The sequence below is a fragment of the Solenopsis invicta genome, chromosome 16 (genome assembly GCF_016802725.1).
Source record: "Solenopsis invicta isolate M01_SB chromosome 16, UNIL_Sinv_3.0, whole genome shotgun sequence".
Lineage (NCBI taxonomy): Eukaryota > Metazoa > Arthropoda > Insecta > Hymenoptera > Formicidae > Solenopsis > Solenopsis invicta.
The window spans coordinates 13,037,160-13,064,568 of record NC_052679.1 but is presented as its reverse complement, the minus strand read 5'-3'; the positions used below and the strand labels follow the sequence as shown (position 1 = coordinate 13,064,568).

The 27,409-nt window shown below is 31.0% G+C and overlaps 2 protein-coding genes and 1 long non-coding RNA gene across 5 annotated transcripts in view; 2 read left to right on the top strand and 1 right to left on the bottom strand.

The window, feature by feature from the left end:
• The first annotated feature begins 689 nt into the window (after positions 1 to 689).
• Positions 690 to 5,101, top strand: LOC105200835 (signal recognition particle subunit SRP72). Its single transcript, XM_011168597.3, has 8 exons — positions 690 to 849; positions 1,065 to 1,182; positions 1,257 to 1,512; positions 1,602 to 2,072; positions 3,308 to 3,670; positions 3,759 to 4,063; positions 4,126 to 4,338; positions 4,719 to 5,101. Exons 1-8 carry the CDS (start codon positions 750 to 752, stop codon positions 4,852 to 4,854), a joined length of 1,962 nt encoding a protein of 653 aa, XP_011166899.1. The 5' UTR covers positions 690 to 749; the 3' UTR covers positions 4,855 to 5,101.
• Positions 5,102 to 9,126: 4,025 nt separating this feature from the next.
• The window catches only part of LOC105200843 (coiled-coil domain-containing protein R3HCC1L), an 83,349-nt gene continuing 65,066 nt past the window's right edge, over positions 9,127 to 27,409 (bottom strand). For 2 of the 3 annotated variants that reach the window (XM_039458638.1, XM_039458639.1), the window contains exons 7-8: positions 26,107 to 26,343; positions 9,127 to 10,796 (exon numbers count right to left, since the gene is read on the bottom strand). In XM_039458638.1, coding sequence (XP_039314572.1) covers positions 10,732 to 10,796; positions 26,107 to 26,343 — 302 coding nt within the window. In that variant the 3' untranslated portion in view covers positions 9,127 to 10,731. Of the gene's footprint in view, positions 11,810 to 26,106; positions 26,344 to 27,409 lie in introns of all 3 variants that reach the window. The other variant, XM_039458640.1, reaches the window with a different exon arrangement.
• On the top strand, positions 18,934 to 20,060 carry LOC120359753. The gene is made up of 2 exons (XR_005576541.1): positions 18,934 to 19,116; positions 19,193 to 20,060. It is a non-coding gene; the product is annotated as an uncharacterized LOC120359753 (long non-coding RNA).

The window sequence follows — 27,409 nt, the reverse complement described above, 5'->3', positions numbered from 1 at the left end:
CCACTTTCTACATACTCGCGTTTCATGATTAATGAAAGTACTAGAGCTTATTGGTTGTTACGTTAATCATGAACTGTAAGTATGTAGAAAGATAGCGACTTCTCAGTTTGGAAAATTTCCCCATGGACAGAATCAAAGTCCTTGGGTGTACAGTCGTGTTCATTATAGTTGCGACACTTTTTCTTAGATGCGTCTCTGAACACACAACTATAACAAGAGCTGAGAACATGATTGGTTCTTACTTGTGGATCCAACCAATTACGTTCGCCGCTCGATGAGCAAGGCTACATTCCAAAAACCATCGAAGAAAAAGTGTCGCAACTATAACAGGTTTGTTCGAGTTGCTTGAAATCCCCAAAAATTTTTGCACTCGAGATGAGATAAATATATATTCGATCGTAAGAAAGAGAGAGACGACAAAGAAATTAATTCAAAAAGGGCAGCAACACGAACAGGCCTAATGAACACGACTGTACACTTGCTGCAGGTAATTGGGCGTTTCCGTTGGCACCGTCATTGCGCGAACCGAAACGTCCAATTGCCAGCGGCGAGTGCACACTCAGTGCGCACTAGTTTTCCCAATGAAAAACGCTATATATGTTCTGTGGTCTAGTGGCTGCGTTCCGAAATTCACTGCTAGTACTGAAAAGCTACAGTATACGTTACGTAAACTATAGATTTTCCGTACTTGCAGTAAATTTCGGAACACAGCCAGTATGATATGATTCCACGTTGTCTAATCGAAGAACATGGCTTCGAAAGAAAGTAACCTTTCAACATTGTACGCGGACTTACATAAATTAGGACAAAATGGGGAATATGAAAGGGCTCTAAAAATTACGAACAGAAGTAAGCTTAAAATTAAATTATTTATTACAATAGTCAAAGCAAAGTTGATAAACTCGACAAAAGTAATAGGTGTTATAATTACAAAAGTATTGATGCTTTCAAACTACATATTTTTGTATAATTACTTTTACACCATATCTCAAAATAATTTACATTCCAATCAAGAAAATGTGTCGTTTAAAACATTATAAAATAATTTACATCCCATCATTCAGTTTTAGGTATCTCCCAAGATGAAGAAGCAGCATTTTATTGTAAAATTATATGCTACATCCAGCTGTCTAAATTCAATGAGGCATTACAACTCATTGTTAAAACTCCCAAATTAGCAACGTATGTAATATTACATAACAATATTAATATTGTAGTCTAATATTTTATATCTTTTCTTTATTTCTTTAATCTAGATGTTTAGAATTTGAAAAAGGATACTGTCTGTATCGTTTAAATCAAGTGTCTGAAGCATTAAAAGTAATAGAAAATGTACAGAATCCTTCTCTGAAGATTAAAGAATTAAAAGCTCAGATATTGTATCGTCTAGAGAAATATGAAGAATGTTTTGCAGTATATCGAGACATCATAAAAAATTCAAATGATGAATATGAAGAAGAAAGAGAAACAAACCTTGCAGCTGTTCTTGGAAACTTAGCAATTGAAAGTTCTGTAAGTAAATTGTTTAAAAATTTAAAGAAATTAATATTTAAATATCAATATTTAGATATCATTTTAACATCAACAAAAATTATTTCTAGGATTTAGAACTTCCTTCCTTACGTGAGCATACTTATGAACTAACATATAATACAGCATGTCGTTTACTTGCTCAAGGAAGCAGAGATGACAGAGTAGAAGCAGAAAAGAAATTGCGAACTGCTGAGAAAATGTGCAAGGAAGGATTGGAGGAAGATGGAATATCTGAAGAAGAGATTGAAAATGAATTGTGTGTGATTCGAGTACAACTTGGCTATTGTTTACAATTGCAAGGTCGAGAAAAGGAAGCACATGCATTATATACTGCTGCTCTAAAAGCCAAACCAGATGACATTGCATTGGTTGCTGTAGCTAGCAACAATTTAGTATGCTTGAATAAAGATCAAAATGTTTTTGATAGTAAAAAAAGAATGAAAAGTGCTACTCATGAAAGTCTAGAGCACAAATTGACTTCTAAACAAAGAAGAAATATCGCGTACAATCAGTGTTTACTTGCATTTTACACGGATCAAGTAAGTCTTTTATATAATATTAATATGGTTATTGCAACAGTCAATAAATAACGAAAATAATTTATATCTAAAAAAAATATTAATTTGCAATTTATTATTTCTTGTTATCTCAATATTTTTCTTAAAGTTTATATATTGCTGAATACTAGTCACCAATAAATGACTGTGCACATGCGTGCATGTGTATATAATTTAAATGAGACTAATAGAAGAAAGTCACTAATATATTACCTAAAATGGCATCCTCATATTTCTTGGAAACTAAACTGCTGTATTAATATTAACAAAATTAATATTAACTGCAATACTGATAAAAACATGATTTTCTTAGATAATTAAAGAAATAAAAACTTAGTTTATACATTCATAGCTTTTTTCTATATAAAATTTGCTAAAAATAAATTTTTGAAGAGCGAGAATAAAATTTGTATATTTTTTTTGTAAATTTTATAATTTAAACATTAGTGTATATTATTGACAATATTAAATCATTTTACATGTTTATAGTTTTCTAAAACGTTTATATCTTTCTCTTTCATATTTTCCTCGTATTATTTAGAATAACTATATAACATAAACTGATACACCTTCATGAAAATAGACAATAACTATGAAATCTTCAATGTTGACAAATGCTTCATGAAGCTTTTTATTAACACATTTTCATTAATACCTTAAGGTAGGAAAAATAGCGGATGTGACATATACACTAATAAAGTATCAAAAAATATAGAAAGTGAAAAGATTCAATTTTAGCTTTTAATTTTATAAACTTTATTATTTAATATATCAAAATATATTTTAGTATTAACTTATAAATTTATAGTTAATTCCTTGCTTACAGGACCATATCTGAATTCTACTATTACTACCTGTGCCAGTTTTGACGTCCAATTTCTCTGTTCTTTTTGGATGTTGCGAAAACATTAATTATTACAAAATATCTAACAATATTATAAAACTGCTATACCATTTAATAGAAAACGTTTTTTAATTTGTATTCATGTTTATAAAATTTTATTTCTAACTTTTGTTTAAGAAATATTACCTGAACATAAAATAATATGCCAATATTGGTGACTTTCTTCTAGTATAATATGCATACGCGCGTGCACGCACACACACACACACACACACACACACACACACACACACACACACACACACACACACACACAATATTAGTTTAATTATTTATCTATTTAAATAAAAATTTGCTTATTATATATTTTTAGGGAGAACAATGTCACCAATTGTGCAATAATCTTGCTAAAGATTGCATTATGCTTGCAGCAGATGCAATGTTCATAAAAGCTGTACAACTTAGTAAAGAAGGTAAACCAAAAGAAGCGGCAAAATTATTAATCGATCATGCAGTCGACGAAAAGGAATTGCCTATGAAATTGGCCAGCGTGCAAGTACTTTTAAGTCAGGATGAAAGAAAAGATGCAATTGCTATTCTTGAGAATTTAAACGAAAGGGATAGATCTCTACCTGGAATAGTTAGCGCGCTCGTTACACTTCATTTAGCTGAGAATGACCGCGAGAGAGCATCAACGGCTCTAAAAAATGCAGTTGCTTATTATAAAAAAAACAAAGTATATGAATTGAATATATGTATCGTATTTTCCACGAGATGTTTTTTTTTTACATTATAACGAAGTTACATGAAAAATTTCTTTTCAGGAAGCCACTGAAAATTTGAAGGAATTGTGGCGACAAGCTGCCAACTTTTACTTACGCGGTGGAGAACTCAAAATTGCTACTGATATTTTGCAAGAATTAGTAGACGCCTCACCGTCTGATACCAAGACTTTAGCTCAATTAGTAGTAGCTTATGTACAGTTCTGTCCTACTAAAGCACAGTCATTATCCAAAAGATTACCGCCACTTCATGATCTAACCGAAATGATTGACGTTGACGCATTAGAGAGCAGCAATTGGGTTATTGGAACTAAAGTAGTGAAGAAAAAGATTGAACCTTCTCCTGGGTAAATATTTTAATCATCTTATTTCAATTCGAATATTTAAAAATCATACGTTTTCTTACCAGCAAACCAATGTCAGATGTAATTCAAAAGAAGCACAAGAAACGTAAACGTAAGAGTAAGTTACCAAAGAACTATGATCCAAGTGTTGTGCCAGATCCAGAACGATGGTTACCGAGACATGAACGTAGTGGATTCCGTAAAAAACGAGATAGAAGGAACAGGGATACCGCTATGAAAGGGACACAGGGAGCTGCTACAGGAGCTAGTGATCTTTAGTACGCGTATTCTTCTACATATACATATACAGAGTGATTCACATAACGACAGAATTACAAGTAACGGAAAATAAGTTATTTACAAAAAAAAAACATTTTAAATAAAAGTTTGAAGAAATGCTTTGAAGAAAAACAAATGATAATAAATGATAGTCAATTTTTGAAAAAAATTATTTTTTTAAGATTACATAAAAATTGTCACCATTTTTTAATGAAACAATGTTTGACTTTTTTATATTATGATGCTTTTAATTACTCTGCATACACAAGTATTAAGGTATAATTACCTTACTAAAGAACTGATTCAAATCACTCTGTATATGCTGCTTTACTATACATGTGCAATAATTACTCATTAAAATAATAACATATTTTTACAGCGACATCACTAAAATGCCCGCAAATGCCAAGCCTTCTCCAAATCCTCGTCATAGTTCCGCAATAGAAACTTCAGGGCCACGTCAGCAGCAACGGAAAGTTCAGCAGAAAAAGAAGAAGAAAGGTAGCAAGTGGTAATAATTCTCATGTCATTCCTTTAAACCTATGGTCTTTTGATATTAAATAAATAACATAATCTGTTGAAAAAAAACATTTGTTACTAAAAAATACAAACCGAATGAATAATCAAATGGATTTGCTATCAAATAGCTTTATATTTTGTGAAAAACATAAGATGTAATACTGCCATTAAAAAGTACAGTAATATTATACACTATATGTGTGCATTATTAAGGAAATAAGTTTATAATTTTTCCATTGCTTATATTCATGCGTCAATTTATTACTCACAAATCTAATAAGCTAATAGGTACATCCCACAAACCGACTGGTTTAAAGAGTCAAACCACTTTTTTTTCCTATGTTTTTCAAGAAATTTTTTTGAAAAAACTGTTGTAAATATCAGTTTCATATTTGCATACATATTTTATTCATACTTTAAAATACATTAATTTTTATAAATAATGTAATCAGTCAAAATAATGTAAAATAACTGAGAAGCAACATGGACAGCAGACAAATCCACAGCAATTCTTGTCAAATTGCTGACATTGTCAAAACTAGTCATCTGAAATAAAAAAATCTAAGTTGATTTGCGATTAATAATGATGAATGTATATTATATAAAATTATTTAAAAAATAGTGACATGATAAATTTATGCCTTTATATTATAAAAAAAAGTTTATTTTTGTATCATTGTTTTTCTAAATAACAAACAATTGAGAATAAGACTGAGAGTCAACGCAGGTGCGCAATCAAAATATTAATGTTTTTATAATTATTCATCTTAAGCAAATAGCATAATCGAACGTTTTGACTCGCTTTGGAGTCATCTTCAGCATATCAACTTTGGCAAACCGTTGATGACTCGACTGTTTCCCGATTTTAGTGATTGGTGACGACTAGAATTTGTTTTACACTTTTTAGATTGATACGCTGAAAATGATTCCAACGCGAGTCGAAACGTTCGTTTGATTGATTGTGTTATTTGCTTAATGATCTTGTCTACTCGCTGCGATCGTATTGAAGTCGTGACGTCATAAGCGTAAAATGACACATGATTTTGTCCGACGTGCCATTTGTAAATAAAGTCAATTTGAATAAAACAAACTAATCAGACATCTTTGTAACACTTGTAAAAATGAGTAAAGACTATTCTTTTTCCGCCTAACAATCAGTAAATAGTTGTAAAAAGCACGTAAAGTGAAGCTATTCAGGCAGAAAAACACAGTTAAGCTAAAGTTTCCGACGTGCCATTTGTAAATAAAGACAATTTGGATAAAACAGACTAATCATATGGCTTTAAAACACTTGTAAAAATGGGTAAAGACTACCCTTTTTTTCGCTTAACAATCAGTAAATAGTCGTAAAAAGCATGTGAAGAGAAGCCTATTCAGCTGAGAATACAAACCTATTCAGACAAGAAAACACATGGATAGCTATTAAAAGAAGTGAAAATGTGCTTTTATATATATATATAATTCAAAGAAACTTTACTGGCGGTCTATTTTTATGAATTTGGTAAATATGTGCAAAGTTAATTTTCACAATAAAATATATAATAACAAAATGACATGCACGACAACATCTCATCGTCAATCTGTGACGTTTCACGCCTATTAGTTCTAATTTTGCCCGCAACGGAATGTCGCTACCGTCAACGCAGAATTCTCGGTTGAGGGGTCAGAAGCCTTAAAATGAATAAATAATTATAAGAACATATTTTGATTGCGCACTTATACCCGTGCTGACTCTCACTAGACTTAAGCCTGATCTACAATATGCTTTTTGCTTCCTATTTCTTGCTTTTTGCCTCTTGCTTTCTTGTCTCTTCGCGCACTGTTTTACCGACAATCGTGTTTTTTGTCACGTGTTTCTTGTCTTTTCTGAAGTTCATCAAATTTTATCTCGGACAACAAAGACAAAGAAACATGTTGGTTGGGTGAAATACGACCACGGTATCGTGGCGATTCAAACATAGTCTGATAAAAAATATGTCTGATAAAGAAAATGAAGCTAAGATACAAGTAAACGAAGCTTTGGGCGAATTGTTTGCCAATTTTGTGCAAAAAAATCCTTGCCTTTTGTGCATGACGATGTCTCTCGGCTTCGTGTGACAAAAATACAAAAAGCAAGGAAACAAAAAGCAGAAAGCACAAGACAAAAAGCAAAAAGGACAAGACAAAACACAAAGAGCACATTGTAGATCAGGCTTTATTCTCAATAGTTTGATTGTTTTTTTAATTATACAAAAAATTTTATTTTTCAAAATTATTTTTCAAAATTTTATTTTTTTTTATAACAATAAATTGAAATAATGAATACGGCATTACTGGCTTACGATAATTTTTTTAAATCAGCAATTTCTGGAGCATAGGATTTATCTTTTTCATAAAAATTATCAATCTGACTTGAATTATTCGTTTTGTTGTTTGTAACAGGTTAGTCTTTGTTCTTGTACACTAATTGTGAATCTAATCGCTAACTATCTGTCGGATCAACGACTACTTTACATTTTAGGCCTATACGAATTTCCACGATTTTCATAACTTTAAAAATTGCATCCTTTATTAAATAATTTTAGATAATAGGAATGTTGCAATTTATATAATTTTTAAGCTACTATGGAGGTAATTTTAACTTTCATACATATCTTCAACATATTCATCAATAAAAGAGAAAGAAAGATAAGACGACGAATTATTAATTTTTTTAAGTTGATAATCAATGACGAACCGATACTTAATTCATTACTTTAGATAATAATAAATAATCTCTGGTAATTAGATTTTTATCTGTCCATAAAAGTGAATAATATAATAAGAAATGTGTTTTGGCTGCACTTGTGTATTTGTAATTTTTGGTGTTTATTCATAAAGAATGGCATAGTAAAATTGAATTTTCTTTATAAAATCAATATTTTATAATTAAAAACATAATAACATATTAATATTTTTTTATCTTTTCATATTGTAATATTTATATTTAATAAATAAACTCGACAATTGTGGATAAAACAAACGTTGCACATGAGTAAAATGACGCATTTGTACATTAGTTTTTCGATCTTAACAACATTCTGACTATATATAACGCAACTTTAAACATATATATTGCAATTTTTTGTAATTTTATTTTTGCAAAATATATATTTTTTCGTTCTTTTTACGTTTTCTTTTAATTACACTATAATATCAAAATACTATAAATTTATCATAAAAACTTTTTTTATTCATGAAAAGTACATTTTTAACATTACTTGAGTATTTGTCAACTTATCCACTATTAAAAGTCATCTTAACTGCATATGAGAGCAAGATGAAATTGCCCTATCCTTAAAATCCAAATTTAAAAAATTCTAATTAATTTAATTGATTTTAATGTTTACCGATGATAAACAAGACTTTAGTAAATCATAGATTTCATTTAAAATATTAGTTTGTTCGGAAAGTTTCAAATCTATTGTATGTAAATTCAGGATGCAATATTTTACTCAAAGTGTAGCTTTATTAAAGTAAATATGTCGTTTTGTTCAATGACCTTAGTCCATCTCTGAAATAATTGCATGATGCCCTTGCTCCAAAACAAAAATTTCTTATTGACGAAGAATTAATCAAGGTAAATTTTGAGGACTTCCAAAGAATTTTTTTCCAAAGAAAATTTTTCAAAGAGAATAATAGGTAGTCAGATGAAGCAAGGTTGGAATAATGGAGGATAAAAAAGAACGTCCCATTCGAAGTTCAACAACTTCCTACGGATGAACATCACGACGTGAGATCTGGCATTGTCATGAATGATAACACGCCTATTGATCAGTTCAAGACGTTTTTGATGGCAGTTCGTGTAGCTAGAGGTGTAGCTATACTTTGTCACATTAATTAATGGTCTCTTTTACCTACGAAAGTTCATAATACAACACACACCTTTAAAGTTCGTTTCATGAGATTTTTTTCTTGAAACAAATTTTCCAAACTATATATATTTAATCTTTAGAAGACAAAAAGCCGATATATCGACTGACACGATCTCAACTTTTTCATAGATTATGGCTATGGCATGTATCTCGAAGTTTTAAATTAAAAACTTTAGAAGTCATCCGAAAATGATCTCATCCTCTAAAAGTTAATGTAAAATTTCGTTATTAAAATTTCTCTTTAATTTTATTCTTAACTAATCTAACACACTACATATATTTTGTTATATCTTTTTTTTGAGTTTTTCTTTACAAATTTGTTTAGGAAACTTGAAGTTTTTGGTAACATGGAAATACAACATGGACAATATTAAATAATGCTTTAGAAAATATTTTTATTTCTTTTTTCTCACACAAAAGACCCTTTGAATCAACCCGTGACACAGATTAATATGTAAATAACGCATCTTTTGTGTATATTCACTAAGGATAAGTGATAATGTTTTTTATATTGATAACAATTGTATATAAAAATACAATCTGTTCTTTTATACTCAGCAACTTTGTAATATGAATAAATAATGTGATTGTGCGTTACTTTGTAACATTTGTATATATAACAGACATAAATGGCACAAGTTAAAATTATAAAATAGTATTACGTTGCAATATAATTCTAATACCACAATATTTTCGATAATACTTCTATATTGATTATATGTTATCCAGCTTTGTAAAAATATATTTAAAAATATCGCTATATAATAAATTGATGTGGGCGTGAAAGAATCTTGTTATTGGTAATAACTTATTGTCCTGTGATCAATCTATGTATTATTGTTTGTTGCTGTGTATAAACTCATGATCAAGATATAATTGCAAAATATTTCACTTTTCAGTTTTTTCTATATGTTTACCATTACACTTAGAATTTTTACATAAAATTTCAATTTCAAACTAGTTATATTGCTCGATATTATACATTACATTCATTAAAAAATGTATTTTTGCATCGAAAAGATATACAAACAACAGAACCTGACCCAGGTAGCAAGTTGACGTTATTTATTTTAATAGGGATTATATCTTTGATAACATTTTGATGTTGAAATGATGACAAATTAGGAATGAGCAATACAGCAGTATCGATACTATCACTGTACTAAATGTGAAAGGAGCGTCGAATCAGGTGGGCAATACAGTGGAATATCGATCCTCTCTGCTGTATCGCCCTACGACAAATAACGTCAGCTTGCTGTGTGGGGAATGAACATTGTTAGTCACATCTTTGCTTTTTTTTGTAATAATATATCCATATATAAAATGGTAACAACGTTGATATCTCAATTTTTATAAAATATTTATTCAATTAAATAACCGAATATTTCCTAATAAATTTCGGCTGGGGCGCACTGATTGCACAATTCAGGTGTTTATGCAACTTTTGTATTCGGCTGGTCAAATAGTGTAGTCTCTCACCCGTGCCGCGTATTCGTCTGGGCTCGATACACTGCACAAATGCATATTGGGTGTACACAAAGTGGCTCTAACAAAATAATCAAAGCCAGTTGGTGTAATCGGTAACGTCGGTAATTTGGATAAAACCGTAACACTGCGTGAGTGTACGCTTTACACACATTTGCATCAGCTCTACATAAGTGGCACAACGGTGCAAACCAACCGAAATCGCTATAACTAATATTTATATATCGTAAACTTATTGACTAATAAATTATCGTATATTTTCTGTAGCAAAGTGGATAAATTAGGAAAAATGTATGATTAATTATGTTTAATTTTCTATTTATCAATGTAAAGAATAGATGAATAAGGCACAAATATGCACGCTAATGCGAGAATAACATTATGCGAGTCATAGTGGGCTATGCCAACTACGCAACCACAAATGTGAATGTGTATAATATACACAATATGGGGTACAAATCCTTATAAATACTCCTCTATTAGTGATATATAATGCTACTTTGTAGGTATGATGCCTTCCCAAACATCCTCTCGTTGTTTGTTGGCTAATCGTCTTTTCTCTGTAATGCAAAAATCTCTCTTAAAATATACATCCACACATACGCGCGTGCATACACAAACACACATGCACACGCGCACGCGTATAACTAAAATAAAGTAACACACTCCGAGGCCAAATTCCCCACATCAAAACTTGAAAAAAAGTTCATAATGTTCGCAAATCCATTGTTCCTGAAATATAGCTCAAAATGGTTAAGTATTACGCCACGATCCTTTAATTTCAACCCTTTAGATCTTTATTTGTAGGAATATTTAAAAAAAGGGTGAAAGGTGAATATTCATCTGCTTCATGCAATAAATGATAAAACATTACAAAAAATTTTTTTATAAAAAATTGAGGTTACTTTGAATTCTTTAAATAGTTATACAATTTTTTCCATACTATTATAGTGCTCTTCAAGACGAATTCAACGTACTACGGTAAATGTCATTTTTTTGATATTTCATTGATTTTATTGATACACAAACACATAATATATATCGTAAATATCCATTAACAAGAAAATATAACTATGTAATTTATATTACAAGTAATTGATTTTATTGATTTAATATCAAATTGCAGCATTATTTGTAGTAATACTTACAAGCTAGTAATGTAAACAGAACATTAAGACTGAAAGCTATACTTTTATATTGTAAATACATAATATTCATAATAAATAATTATTAGTATTCTCCGATTCTTCTTTTGAAACGGATATTAATTATTCCAATAGCACCAATGAGTCGTTATTCTATTTTTTTTTATCAAACACCAATAAATAATATTCAAAATCTTTAAAAATTTTGAAGTGATCTCGATTTTTTTATTAAAAAAATTTTCAAACAAAATAAAACGAAGGTTAAGGCTCTTATAAATAAATTAAAACTAGGGAATAATAAGCTCAAAAGCCACGCAGGATATCAGACGCAAATAAATAAATCAACGCATAACTCCAATGTCGAGCAAATTCGAACGTGTGCATATCGACCTTTAATGATGGTCTTCTTCAGTACAGATATTACAAGTCTATAAAACAACAAATTAATCGCACTAATTAAGATATGAATTTATCGAAATAAACAAATAAAGATCAAAAATAAAAAATAAAAACAAGTTATCGAATAGAGATTGTGCAAAACCGCGGTGTACATCTTATTTCAACGTCTTAGCATAATAACATTATAAACGACCTCACAGAGCGTGTGCAGAGACAAGAGTTTTGTAAAACTACATAAATTGGTTGCTAACAAATAAATAAATAAGAAAATGATATTAAAATGACTTTAAAACTTGTAACAGACAACAATATAAATTAAATAATTTAAAAAAAATAAGCGGAAAATAAATAAAAATAAATATGAAAGCTGTACAAGTTATAAGACATAAAATTGTAAAAAAAACGCGTAAAAATTATGTAAAATCAAAAAAAAAGAAAAAGGAAATAAATCGAAACAAAAATTATATATAAAATACCTCTAAGCACCAAAACTCGTGTCACAGCCTTGAGATGGGATGTTACATCTTGGCGAGAATAGATACAAATAATAAGGACCGAAACGAGATAGCCTCGGTGGCCCAAACGAAAGGAATAAAAGGAGAAGGGATGACGAACCTAAGAAGAGGGAATACGATCGAGGATAGGAAGATACGCATCCGAGAGAAGTTCGGTATCGCTTTGTTTATTGAGTCTATGCAATTGATTTTTGATGTGTAACATTTCGGATATAGATCTTTTAACATAAGATGGCTCTTTGTCTAAAATTTCCACGTTCTCCCAATTAAATTCATGATTTTCTCCAATGCGATATAACGAAATAACTGAAGGAGAACTGGCTTTCCTAATATCTGCTTTATGTTCGCTGACTCTTGTTTTTAATTGGCGTTTCGTTTGTCCCACATAAGAAAAATCGCAGTCCTGACAATTAATTTGATAGACCACGTCATTATAAGAAAGACGCTCTTTATGGTCTTTGCCAGTAGTTATAAATTTGTTCAGTTTAGAGGGGATCGTGAACGCAACACTGCAGTAAAACTTACATGAGAAAGACAAAAAATTCTGATACCAACTCAATATAACTCAATAAATCGTAAAAAATCTCACACGTTTATCCTCAACGCAGGTGTCATCTTTATAAAAAAGGTGTTTAAGTGAAATTTATCATGAAAAAGATAAAATTTAAAGGATAATTATTTTCCAATAAAATATTAACTAAAATTATAAAGATTGATGAAATTCAGGATGTGATAATAAAAGTAATTTGTCAATCATACCAAAAATAACATCCTTTTTATGACACAGGGGATGATGTGAGAAAAAATTTAAGTATCTTCCTGAGAAAGTTGATTTGCGATATTAAAGAAAATAATCTTATTCACCTTTACAAGCATAACATAAAAAAAACTGATTTTCCTCAATCTCTCTCTCTCTCTCTCTCTCTCTCCATAGTAAATTGTAAACGGTCATGCATGGAATTAAACGTGTCAAGGATGCTCGATAACGAGTTAGCCGGGGCTGCTAATTAAATATAATGTTATTTACATATCTACAGTAAAAAGGTAGATGAAAAGAAAGGAGTTTTAACGCCTTGCACTCCAAATCCTGCATAACCAAATTTGCTAAAATAGGAGACAACAGTGATTCCATCAACAGACCAAAGATCTGTTTATAGTAAGTATTATTAAATTTAAAATACATAGAATCTATTAATAAATTTAAAGCTTTGAGAAATTCATTGACCGGAATAGTAGTGTTTTTTGAAAATCAAATCCCATCTAGTCGTGACACTTTTCACCGCTAAGTCTTTTGGAACATTGGCGAAAAGAGACACGACGTCCAATGACACTAAGACGTGATCTGATTCCAAGAAAAAAGCCATTAAGTTTATTAACCAAATGGAAACTATTTTTAACGAAACTATCCGCTTCTGGTATACTGTTATAAATTATATGTTATGTAAAAAATAAGCTAGAGAGTGTAAAGAACTATTTATGGAAGAAATTATAATTCTTAAAGGGTTATTAGGTTTATGGATCTTCGGCAAACCGTAGGCTTTCGACAAGACACCGTCCGTTGTTAATATGCCCGTTGTTAAAATTTTTTTTTACTTTTTTTATCGCATGTTATAAGTTGCATGAAGCAGATGAATATCTACCTTTCAACATTTTTTCTAACTACTAAAAGTACCTAAAATAATGTGCGTACCGTTACGATGAATACTCGTGTGTGTGTGTGTGTGCGCGCGCGCGCGCGCGTGCGTGTGTACGCGTGCGTGTGTGTGTGTGTGCGTGTGAGAGAGATGAAAAGTGATGCAAGTAATTTAAGAAGAAAAGAGGAAACTCTTTATTCATACAGATCTGTATCTTTGTGAAGGTAAAGAGCTGGGCGCTACGCAAAATAATAAGTGAGTAGAAAGAGTCGGACACGTTCTCCCCCGCCCCCCTCTCTCTCTCTGCATGTTTTATTTCAATCACGCATTTTAGATGTGCAAGTTTCTAGTTTTTATTTAAATATATTTACATGTACAGATTTATTAAAATCAAAGCGTCAAATAGTTAAATATAAATTTTTAATGTAGCATAATTTAAGTGTCAGTAAGTGAGTTAATAAATAAATGAGAAAAAGAGAATGGGAGGGGAGAAGAAAAGCAGTGTACTCGAACTATTAGCTGATTACTGCGAACATGTCACATAATCGCCTATCTCGGATAGTGAGTTACGTCATCCTTGCTTCTATATACGCGCCTCGTGATTCGATAACTATTTCTTTCAATAATTGAAAAACTAAGCTTCGGATTTTTTGTTAAAGGAAAAGTCGTTTCATTATTTTAGGAATGTCTCTTCAAGAAGAGGTTATTCTGAATCACCCTGTATATATACACAATACGTATGTATACATAATATACAGGGTGTTTCAAAAAGACCTAACACTGAATACGCTACCCTGATAGCCAAATGATCGTAATCAGATGACATTTTGCTGTCACTTATTCCGCATTCAATTCCATCAAACTAGAACCAAGGTGTTTCCACAAACTGTCTATTGTTCAGACGTCATTAAAGTCTTCATTTAAATTCAGCAAATTGCCAGCAAATTGTTATCATGCGTGCACTACATTCAACTGATATGTTTGATATCAAAATGTCAGCAAGTTATCATCATACATGATATCTACACGTGAAGCTTTGTTGTCAGCAATTTGATTACTACTCTAGTAGTAATTTTTTGCAAGACTGCAGTAAATCTAGCAGCAGATTGTTGAAAGATTCTGCCAACAGGACGTTATGATCTGCTTCCTCATTATACTCAATTCTTCTGAAAGATTCTGCAGTCAAATTCTTGCAGAAAATTTGTATATATCTGCTGCAATATTTGCAAAATTCTTTCACCAGAATATTAATATAGTCTCAAGATACTTCTCTGCCGAAAATATGCGATTAAAACCGATTAAAAAAGTAATCCGAATCGATTGAGATTTTTGCATCAAAAATATAAAATTTTATGTAGAACAGCGTTTTATACAAACGTTTTAAAAAAATGAGAGCGAGTATTTGTTTCGATGTTACAACATGTAGCTCTTAAAGACTCAATAAAGTATGAATCATGGTATGAATTGGGAAGTCGGCCGTAGTGGCGCCTAGATATAACGCTTGTGGCCGCACTTGATTCACGAGAAATCCCCCGCGGCGTGGCCGCCTAGCGGTGGCACCAGCACTCACTTTTTCGAGTGGGGTCTTACACATGACGGGACCGAATATTGTCATGTTACCAAATTGTCGATAATAAGCTGCAATTTAGAATCTTTAACAATATTCACCAAATATTCTACTTCTTGTATTAAACATTTGATATTATACATGTCATCATTTTACTGACATATTGCTGTCATTATGACATATACGAATGCAAGCTCATGACGAGCCGACAGTTTACTGTTAACATGATATGTTATTAATAAACGTTTGCTCTTAACATTTTATTAACTGATGTTCTGTGTTTGCTTTCTTGTTGCTGACTCTATTTTACATTAAATTCTGTAGCCAGCAATTGCCTGCAAATTCACAACAATACATGCAATGCATTAATTTGCCCGATGTGCTGAATCTAACTTAGTTATCTGGGTACGAGATTCTTTACGTAAAAATAAGACAAAAATCTTAATACAAAAATGTCGAGGCTATAATACTTTTTAAATGAAAAGTATTTACAGTAGACGAATCATGTAGTTCAAAGATCGCGTGCTCAGTGACGGTACAAGAACAGTGGATGCTCTTGCACTTTTGTAAATTTATTATTGCATTGAAGTAATTACGATGATATTGAAATGCTTTATTAATTGAATCATATTTAAATCTAAATTAGTATCAAGAGGCTTGGCCGAGCATCACGCCAAAGTAGACGCGCCAGTGAGAGACCGACCTCTTTCACGCGAGTCAGCGAGTTCCAAACATACGAGATTATCAGATCTCAGTAACGGCTGGAATGATCAAGTTCTGAGTCTTAATGGATAGCTTAGGAGCAAATTGTATAATAAAAGTGTTTTTATTTTTTCTCTCCGTACCTTACGAGCGGAGATATCGCGATGCAAAGTCCAAATCTTGACGTTTTACATGTTAAGAAACGTCATTCTCATCGTCGTCGTCGCTATCAGAAATTCTCCCTTTCATATTTTTGACACGAGTTGCGCTGGCATACATCAGTCAGCTGTATGCAACTTGTGGTGTAGTACTTCTTGATCATCATCATAACCGCCGTGACAAGTTCTTTAATCTGATATTTATTCGTCAATCGTCAATTAACAATAATCTTGGTTCGGGGGGAAGTCCAACAATTTTTCAACCAAATTCGTCTGTTTCGTGTAAAAACGCGTCAAATTGATTGAGTCTATTCATCAATATAGAGGGTCGCAGGTAAGTTATACGTCATATAAGTTATTTGCCAATCAATTTACTTCTTGTAAATATAAAAAAAATACAGAATGTTATTAGAATGTTTGTTTCATGTAGTTTAATATCTTGTATATTAGTTTATATTTGTTGAAATGAATCTGTATGTATTGTAAAAATTGAAAATGAGATATCGTATATTACTATGTCAATCATATGTTGTATTATAATACTTGATGTTGCGCATCAAATTTTCCAAGTGTTATAACACATGTGTACATGAATATTGTAACAAAACAAAGCTAATTAGATGGAATGCGCGTTATTAATTCTGTCTTTGTGCGAATTTTGAAAGTTTGCAACGCTTGGAAGACGTATCGCGTCGGGCATACTAATCAATCATCAATATGTATAATTTCTGGTGCTGCTGTCAGCGAATGTGTCCCAGATAAGTTTCAAATTAAACACATTTCTATTTCTCATATAGAGAACCAAGTATGTGAATACTTTGTGTTACATTTTATTTACAGAAAATGGTCAGAGGAATGGAAAGTGAAAGAAACATTTTAATATACGGATAAAAGGAAAGAAAGAAGAACGGGGATAAGGAAGGAGTCCAAAATAAAAAATTAGAGAGAGAGAGAGAGAGAGAGAGAGAGAGAGAGAGAGAGAGAGGAGGGGGAGAGAGAGAGAGAGAGAGAGAGAAAGAGATTGAAAGACCATAAAATAGGAATAAAATAAAAGGGGAAAAAAAGGAAATAAAGGAGACGGAGAAAGTAAACATTTCTAAATAAAGTATAAAAGAAATAACAAATGCAATTGAACATGGGTTTGAAGGTTATTTTTAATAATTGGTAAATATCATATATGTTTCTGGTTTTTGTGTAATAAAAATAAAAATTTCTTTAATCGAAAATTATCTCTTTTAGTAAAGATTTTAAAAAATGTGCAATGAGGATAAAGAAAAGAAGAGGAATAAAATAATGTAAGAAAGAAGAAGGAAGAATGGTGAGAGAGTAAAATAGAAAAAGAATAGAAAAGAGAAAGGAATTAAAAAAGGCGGACAAGGTAAAGATTTTTAAATAAAGAACGAAAGAAATTAAGAATGCAATTGAACTTGAATTTGATGATCTTTTTTTAATAAGAGGGGGAATATTACATAATATTTTGATATTTTATATTATAAAAATGAAAATTTCTTTAATCGAACATTATCTCTTTTAGTACAGATTTTGAAAATGTGCAATGAAGGTAGAGAAACGGAGAGAAATGATATAATGTAAGAAGAAAGGAGGAATAATCGTAAGAGTGTAAAATAGGAATAAAATAGAAAGGAGAAAGGAATTAAAAAAGGCGTAGATATACAGATTTTTAAATAAAAAACGAAAGCAATTAAGAGTGCAATCTTACACGAGTAAGGTTTTTTTTTTAATAATTGGTAAATATCATATCATATTTTGAGATTTTTTATTATAGAAATGAAAATTTCTTTAATCGAACATAATATCTTTTAGTAAGGTGTTAAAAGATATTAAAATGTGCAGTGAAGAGAAACGAAGAAGATTGAAATAATGCAAGAAGGAAGGAGGAAGAATTGTGAGAGTGTAAAATAGAAAGAAAGTAGAACGGAGAAAGGAAGGGAAAAAGATAAAGATTTTTAAATAAAGGACGAAAAAAATTAAGAATGCAATTGAACACGAGTTTGAAGATTCTTTTAATAATGGATGAATATCACATAGTATTTTGACATTTCAACGTAAAAAGAAATGAGGGAGAATTGAAGGACCGTAAAATAGCAATAACATGGAAGGGAAAAAGAAAATAAAGGAGGCGGAGAAGGTAAAGATTTTTAAATGATATGTAAAAGAAATTATGAGTGCAATCGAACATGGGTTTGAAGATTATTTTTAATAACGGGTAAATATCATATGATATATATTTTTAGATTTTATGTAACAAAAATAAAAATTTATTTAATCGAAAATTATCTCTTTTAGTAAAGATTTTAAAAAATGTGCAATGAAGGTAGAGAAACGAAAAGGAATAAAATAATGTATGAAGGAAGAAGAAAGAATTGTAAGAGTGAAAAGTAAGTAAAAAATAGAGAGAAAGTGTAATTAAGGAAGGTAGAGGAAGTAAAGATTTTTAATAAAAAACGAAAAAAATTAAAAATGCAATTGAACACTAATTTGAAGATTTTTTAATAATAGGTAAATATCACATGGTATTTTGACATTTTGTGATTTAAAAAAAATGTGTAATGAAGGTAGAGAAATGAAGAGGAATGAAATAATGTAAGAAGGAAAGAGGAAGAATCATGGGAGTGTAAAATAGAAATAAAATAGACAGGAGAAAGGAATTAAAGATGGTGGAAAAGATTTTTAAATAAAAGTCGCGAAAGAAATTAAGAGTGCAATCGAACACGAATTTAAAGATTTTTTAAATAACTGGTAAATATCATATCATATTTTGAGATTATGTATTATAGAAATGAAAATTTCTTTAATCGAACATAATGTCTTTTAGTAAAGATTTTACAAAATGTGTAATGAAGGTAGAGGAACGGATAGAAATAAAACAATGTAAGAAGAAAGTAAGAAAAATTTTGAGATGTAAAATATGTAAACAATAGACAAAAAAGCGGAATTAAAGAAAGCGAAGAAGGTAAAAATTGTTAAATAAAGGACGAAAAAGGTTAAGAACGCTATTGAACGCGAGTTTGAAGATTTTTTAAATAATGGATGAATATTACGTGGCATTTTGACATTTTGTGTTTTAAGAATAAAATTCCTTTAATTGAACATTACTTCTTTTAGTAAAAATTTTAAAAAACGTGCAATAAAGGTAAAGAAAAAAAGAAAAATGAAATAATGTAAGAGGGAAGGAAGAAGAATTATGAGAGTGTAAAATAGGTAAAAAATAGGAAAGATAAAAGAAAAGAAGGTAGATAATGTAGAAATTTAAAAAATAATATTACAAAAACGTCTGTTAATATATTTTTTGTGTAAAATATTAATATCATTGTAATTTATTAATGCAAGGCGTGCTCATGGAACAAACTGCATGTCTCACATTTTATAAAGGTAATAGTAGCTTTGTACAAGGGCAAGATGAACAATGTTATATTGATTGGTCATTCTTCGGTAAGATATATAACAGATATTCTATATATTATTATAGAGAATGGTTGAAATTAACTGGCATTTTTTTCAGGGTGGCATTGTGGCGAAAGGATATTATTGCTAGCGCCAAATATGAATGTTTCAACTGCAAGTATAATAATAAACCTAGTTACTCCTCATACTCCCTCTTTAGTCCTCGATAGTTTCTTCGCTAATTATTGCTTAACACTACAAAAAGCGTGAGATCATAAAATTACCTTTTCAAAAAAAAGGTAAAAAAAGGCGCCAAAGTATGTGTGTGCGCGTAGCTTATCTTTAATTTTTCTTCAAAACCCAAATGATACTGTTTTTGTATTTTAACAGAAAAAATTTTCTATTAAAGAGTTAACCCATGTGGTAATTACGTTTAACTTTAAATCTACAAAATTAAATCTGTTAATTCTACAAAATCGAAGTATTACAATGTACTTTGTATTTTCATTGAAAAATTTTCCTATTCTAATTCAAGTGATATTCAAAAAAATGTGTGAAATCTTTAAATTGCGCCAATTATAAAGAGCATATATTATTTTGAAATAACTGTTGTATAATAAACGCACCTCAAATCTTTATTTTTTTTTCTTTAAAACCCAAGTGGTAATATTTTTGTATTTTAACAGAAAAATTTTTCTATGTTAACCCAGTACAAAATCAAGTCTAATCCAAGTGGTGATATTATTAATGTTTTCTAAAACAAAATTCAAGTAGTACTTATGTTTGTATTTCCATTGAAAAGTCTTTCTGTTTAACCCAAGTGGATGTATTCAATTTTAATAAGTTTCAATGGAATATATAACATTTAATTTCAAAGAATTAAAGAGGAAATAAAACAAAATGTGAAAATTTTATTGAAATAAATTTTTAATGTACAAAAACTTGGCGCTGCTAGGTGTCTAATTATAACTAAATATAATGTTGTAAAATATAATAATTATAGTCACGCATAAAAATCACGCATATGGTAAAGCAAATTCTAATTTAATAATTATAATTTGCTTTACCATGCGCGAAATTTTTTGATATCATGGCCGAATGGCACTTCTTTACTACAGCACATGGGAAAAGTCTCTGTGATGGTATTGGTGGAAATTTTAAACTATTAGTAAGAAAAGCTACTTTGCAAGGAAGTGCAAAGAAGTAATCCTCAATGCTGAGGTATTGTACACGTTGGCTAAAAATGATATGAAAGAAGCAACAATTATATTTAGTTCGAAGACAAATCACGACAAATTAAGTAAGTTTTTGGAACCAAGATTCGCATTAGCGAAAACGATTCTGGGTACATTAAAATATCATGCATTTATTCCTGCGAGAGAAGATCAATTAATTTAAAAAAACTTTAGTTTTGATAAGGAACGAGACTTTTTTCCAAAAAAATAAAGAAAAAAATAAATAAGTCTAAATAATATATAATGCAGACGTCACAACTATTTTTTATTTTATAGTTATTTGTTAGAAATATGTTATTTACGTAGTACTAAATAATTGGCTAATAAAAATTGATATTATCTAGCTTTTGGCTGAAATTATAATTTTGTATTGGAAAAAATATTTGTTTTCGAGAGGATCCCAATGCGATCCCAAAATTTGCTTTATGGTACGATATTCTATATGTTTTGAAGTATTTTTGAGAATTTTTTCAGATTTTTAAAAAAGAATAAAATTATTCATTTTTTTATTTAAAACTAAAAAATTACTTTTTACGATACTATTAAATTTTTGTCACTAAAATTAATATTTTTATTTGAAAGTACGGGAAAAATCCTAAAAAAATCATGTCTCTAAAAATTTTTTAATTTTAGCAAAAAATGTTTAAAAAAGAAAAAAATTTTTTTTAATTTAAACAATAGCCTTCAATATTTTTGATGCAAGGCATATAATGCTTACTTTTTTTATCATTAACCTTATACAATACATCCACTAACATGTTTTCATTATCATTTAAAAATTCCAAACAGTTTATTGTTAGGTGAACCCCTTTCATGTGGAATGCCCCTTATATGAAATAATGTTTTATATTATTACATTATACTACGATATTTATATTCCCCAATAGGCACATTGTGCGAATATTATTTTGTATACTATTATTTTGTATGCTATTACAAATTGAGGAAAATTTTGAATTGTACTAAGTTGATACGTTATAATGTAGCAGTTTTGTCGAAACTTTTTTAAATAACGTCAAAAATCAAATAAAGGAGTATACAAATGTTCAAGGATTTCGTCCCATTCAATGATTGTTCCATTTCTACATTTTCTTTTGTATTTTTCTTCGCAAGAACAGAAAATTCTAGTCAGAATAACGCCACACTTAATAAAAAATTGCTATATAGAAATAAAGTGAATGAATCATTATTCGCATTGTGAAATCGTTAATTAAAAAATTTGACGTTAAACAAGTCGTATCGTTAGCATTGGGACAGTCATCGGGACAGTTACGCGACACATAACGCGCACGCGCGATGGTGACCGTCTTACAAAATGATATGAATATGACGTATGGTTATTCAAAGATGCAAATGCGTAGCTTCACGTCTTCGCTTGTCGGGCGAGATCTACGTCTTACTTTTCTACGTAGCCGAGGACTACGACGGAATTTTATCGGCGTCTTCGTGCACGGAGGTGAAACTAAGTCAGATACTGCGATGTTTCCCTCCGACGACGCGGCATATCGGCTCTTGCGTCAGATCGTGAACATAATTTTCATGTAAAAGAGGAAACTTTCGTTCCGCAATACATCGCAGAGTCAACGAGCTCAGGGTATCGTCTTTCGACGTGCTATATATTTGCATCGGAGAGACAGAAGAGGATAACGAGATTTTCATATGGGATATGGATTATAACGATGATATTCAGAATAAATGTTTTTCATGTTACGCAACTCCCAATTTTCTATTGAGAATTCTGAATATATTATAATATCTATTATTTAGAATAGTTGGAAAATCGCAATTTTCACATTATTGTAAAAGAAATCATGTGTCCTTTTTACAGTTTTTTTAATATCATAGAAATTACATGAATAATAATTCTTTAATGAAACATTATCCATAATGGTACAGTGGTAAAGTACGAATTACATTAATTGTCGTATATATTTTTATATTAAATATATACGAGTTAGAGAAGTGAAATGTATGCATTTTTGTGTTTATCTGACATTTTGTGTAATTGTCATTGCTATCAACTTTGTCATAAATAAATCGTAATAAAGAAACATTCATATTATTCCACTTATATTCGAGGCCGACATTTATGATATACGAATTGATTTGCATGTACAATTTCTAATTTTTAAAAGCGGCTGCTAGTGTAATCCGTATAACGTGCTAAGTGCTTGAGATTAATGATGATAGCCGGTTGTACATCTGAAATAATACGCTATCGGTGCTATTTTATTGTCTATTAGAATGTATTTGTACCATAAACCTGCTGATCATTCGCCAAAAAATAATTATGGATCTACGTAGAGATATTTTACTACACAAATTTTACTGATTTGCTCAATACTTGGTTTTCAACATGTACATTTGCTAAAATATATTGCTCACTCACATGCTCTTGGAGATTTACTGCAAATGAAGGAAAACACGTTGGTTATTAAAATTTTATTGCGTAAGAACTCATCCGAAACTGACGAGGGACTTCAGCTCCATCCGTTGTATCTCCAATATCTTCGATTCGCGGGTTATTAACCCGAACGACACTAACGAAAGAGCCTGTTATCCGACTAGAAAGTGGATTGAAACGCGACACACGGCCGCGCGACATTTATTTTATCCGACCGATGCACGTACGGCCTATTACAATTGACTTTGTGCCGCGCCGCGCAGCTTCCACCGTCACATCGCGTCGTGTCGCCGCGTCGCGACAATTCAGCCATCGAAAAATCTACGGTTTACTAGACAAAATTCACTAAACACAAATTTTAAATATGCAATAGAAATTGATTCAATTTTCTTAAAATACTTTCCCTGAAATTTTTACTGTTGGTCTTAACGACTTTTCATGTCGTATCCTTAGTAATTTTGCGTCATTAAAAATACGTTAACTTTTAAATAGATACGAGCAATACTGTTGGAAGTGACTAAAGAGTATTACAGAAGAAAGCATAAATAGAGAGTAGGTACGAACGGTATGAAGAATGTTTTTGTTTCACGTCGTTTTGCATTTCCACTCCGCCGTAAGCTTCGCTACGGCAAACATTCCTCTTATGAACGTGCGCTTGTTGTGACTACGCCGACGATTTCTACATCTATCTAGATATGTATAATCTTATAAATATGTAAATGCGGAGATAATTTAAATCCCGAAGGTAGGGATACGCATCTCGGAATAGAATAAGATTATTGTATGCCGTAAATTCAAATGCGTTAGCGCGTGATAAATAAACATAATTTTCTGTTAATTTATGTTTTTAGGGCAACGTTTGATCACTGGTTTGTATCGCGTATTAAAGTCGCAACTTTCGTATTTGTACGCGATTCTCTCGAAACGTTGAAGTAGATTTAATATCTTGCATTCAGCTTTAACGAGAGCTGCCGTCGTTTGATAAGCTGATGCTGCGCGAATGCATCGCGAACTCCATTATTTCACCCCTACAATTATTTGCCATCTCCCGATAATTACACCGTAGTAACGCATAAATAAACTGAATTACTAGTTGAGAGCATGACGTATCAATTTACTCATTTACTCTAATTTCCAATAACATGCGTATGGAGAAATAATAATAGCCAAGACCGCTATAACGCGCAACAACTCTGATATTTCAAGTATCGAAGTGAATGTTTTCATAGAGTATGTCTAATGGATGCTCTTCTTGAAGACGCATCGATTATACTTAAGTAAAAAAAAAAGAAATTTAACGCACATAAATAAATCTATTTTTAGTATTTTCTAATTACTTCATTTTCATATTTATAAAGCGCTATATTTTGAATTAAAATGGAGTAGAATGAATATTAAGTGGGATGAATATTAAGATGTTATTAACCTTTATTTACTTTTATGCTGTTTACGATACAGATCAATCTTCGTTATATAAAATTGTTCAAGTAGCATTAAAAATCCAAGAAGACTTTCTTTGGGGGGTAAATTAAATATTCCAAATGCACCTGTCTCCGAAAAATTAATGGAAGGCGGATATATATATATATATATATATATATATATATATATATATATATATATATATCGGGAGTGATATTTATATTTCTTTAGGAAGCATGAGCGACGTGTACGAAAATCTAAAGAGTGACATATCGATGCTGTAATGTCTCTTGAATGGCTGAAATAAATTCACAACGGAGACAACGATACGATTAAATAACATATGATTAGATCATTTTAATGGTAAGAGATTGCAAAAACTTTATCAAATGTTAAAGTGGGTAAACGTTGTTGCAGTCCTATCTGATATCTCTGTTAACACGAAGATAAGTGTTAAATTACCATTTTAATACACAAGAAAGTGTAGAAATGGAACGATCATCGAATGGTGCCAAAATCCTTAAAAATTTGTATACTCCTTTATTTGATTTTTGACGTTATTTAAAAAAAGTTTCGACAAAACTGCTATGTTATAACGTATCAACTTAGCACAATACAAAATTTTCATCAATTTGTAATAGCATTATACAAAATAATATTTGCACAATATACCTATTGGGGTATATAAATATCGTAGTATAATGTAATGATATAAATTATTATTTCATATAAATGGAAATGTAATTGTTTTAAAGAATTTCCCGTTCTTATCAACATATTTTTCATTAAGTAATATTGCCGACTTGTATGACATACATAGTATTTCTTCTCTGAAGTTGGCTGTCTTGTGAATCATTGACTTCTCGTAAATTTTGACAATTTATTATAATTATTTTTAATATCTTGTAATATTTTTATATAATTATGACATGTATAATGCATATACTAATTTATATTTAAATATAATTTAATCAATAAAGCATTTCAATATCATCTTAATTACTTCAATGTAATAATAAGTTTACAAAAGTGCAAGAGCATCCACTGTTATTGTCACTGAGCGCGCGATCTTTAGATTACATAATTCGCCTATTGTAAATACTTTTTATTTGAAAAGTATTACAGCCTCGACGTCTTCGTATTAGAATTTTTGTCTTATTTTTATGTAAAGAATCTCGTAGCGTATTCAGTGTTAGGTATTTTTGAAACACCCTGTATAAAACTTCCTTAACAATTAATTAATTATTTTTATATTGCACATAATAATACATATTTAAAAATTACCTTTCGCTTCACGTAATATATTCTTTTCGTGCTCTCGTTCTTGTCTAGCTGTGGAAAGTTTTACGCCCAATGCACCTGTAACTAATCTTCTAGCTAAGGCAGCGCATGTTTCGGGACGATTCCTATAAGGTTGTAAAAATTCTGCGCTTCTTTTAGCTTTCGTTTTACTCAAAGCGGTAGCTTCATTAAGTGGTCTTGTTTTAACAAATGGATGATTCAATGCTAATACTTCGGCAGCTTAAAGAAAAATAAAAAAGCTAAACAATGCAGCTAATCGCAATAAGTTTGATTATAATTAAATTGGTTATATTTGTAAAAATTACTAAACATATATATATATATATATATATATATATATATATATATATATATATATATATATACGAGGGCGGTCCGAAAAATACTTAGCCTCACAGCTCGATGATGCCAGTATTGCAAGAGAGATTTACTATTGTGTAGTACATTCTCGTAGACGGCTACTGTCAAAATTTCAGCCGAATCGGACTCGTAATTTTGTTTTGACCGCGTGTGGAAGCGGGCGTGTCCGCGGATTTTAGAAAAATGGAAAAAAAGCAATATCGGTCGATGATTCGTTCTTGTTTTTAGAAAGGAAATCGCGCAGCGAAATCAAAGAGGGCTTGGATGCTGTGTACGGTGACTCTTCTCCTTCGATGGCGACCGTCAAAAATTGGTTTAACGAGTTTCAACGTGGTCGCACGTCGGTTTTTGATGAGCCATGTCCAAGTGCCCCGAAAATGGCTACCACGCAGGATAACGTGACAAAAATCCACGATCTCGTATTGGCAAACCGCCGATTGAAAGTGCGCAAGATAGCTGAAACAGTAGGCATCTCAAAAGACCGCGTGGGTTATATCCTGCATGAAATTTTGGGCATGAGAAAGCTGTCGGCGCGATGGGTGCCGTGTTTGCTCACTTCGGACAACAAGCGCAACCGTGAGACCACTTCAGAGCAGTGTTTGACGCTGTTTCAGCGCAATCCGAAGGAGTTTCTGCGTCGTTTCGTAACCGTCGACGAAACATGGATTCACTGGTACACACCAGAGACCAAGGAACAGTCGAAACAGTGGACTTCACCCGGCGTACGTGCTCCGAAGAAGGCGAAGACTATCCTATCGGCCGAAAAGGTGATGGCCACTGTTTTCTGGAATTCACAAGGTGTGATTTACATCGACTACCTGGAGAAGGGCAAAACGGTCATAGGGCTCTACTATGCCAAATTATTGGGTCGATTCGACGCCGAATTGCAGAAAAAACGGCCCCATTTGGCGAAGAAAAAAGTGCT

Excerpts from the sequence above, each read along its gene's own strand:
- LOC105200835 (XM_011168597.3), top strand. The coding sequence starts at position 750 with ATGGCTTCGAAAGAAAGTAACCTTTCAACATTGTACGCGGACTTACAT. Across the intron at positions 1,183-1,256 it reads AAAACTCCCAAATTAGCAAC|ATGTTTAGAATTTGAAAAAG; the intron begins GTATGTAATATT and ends TCTTTAATCTAG. Across the intron at positions 3,671-3,758 it reads CTTATTATAAAAAAAACAAA|GAAGCCACTGAAAATTTGAA; the intron begins GTATATGAATTG and ends ATTTCTTTTCAG.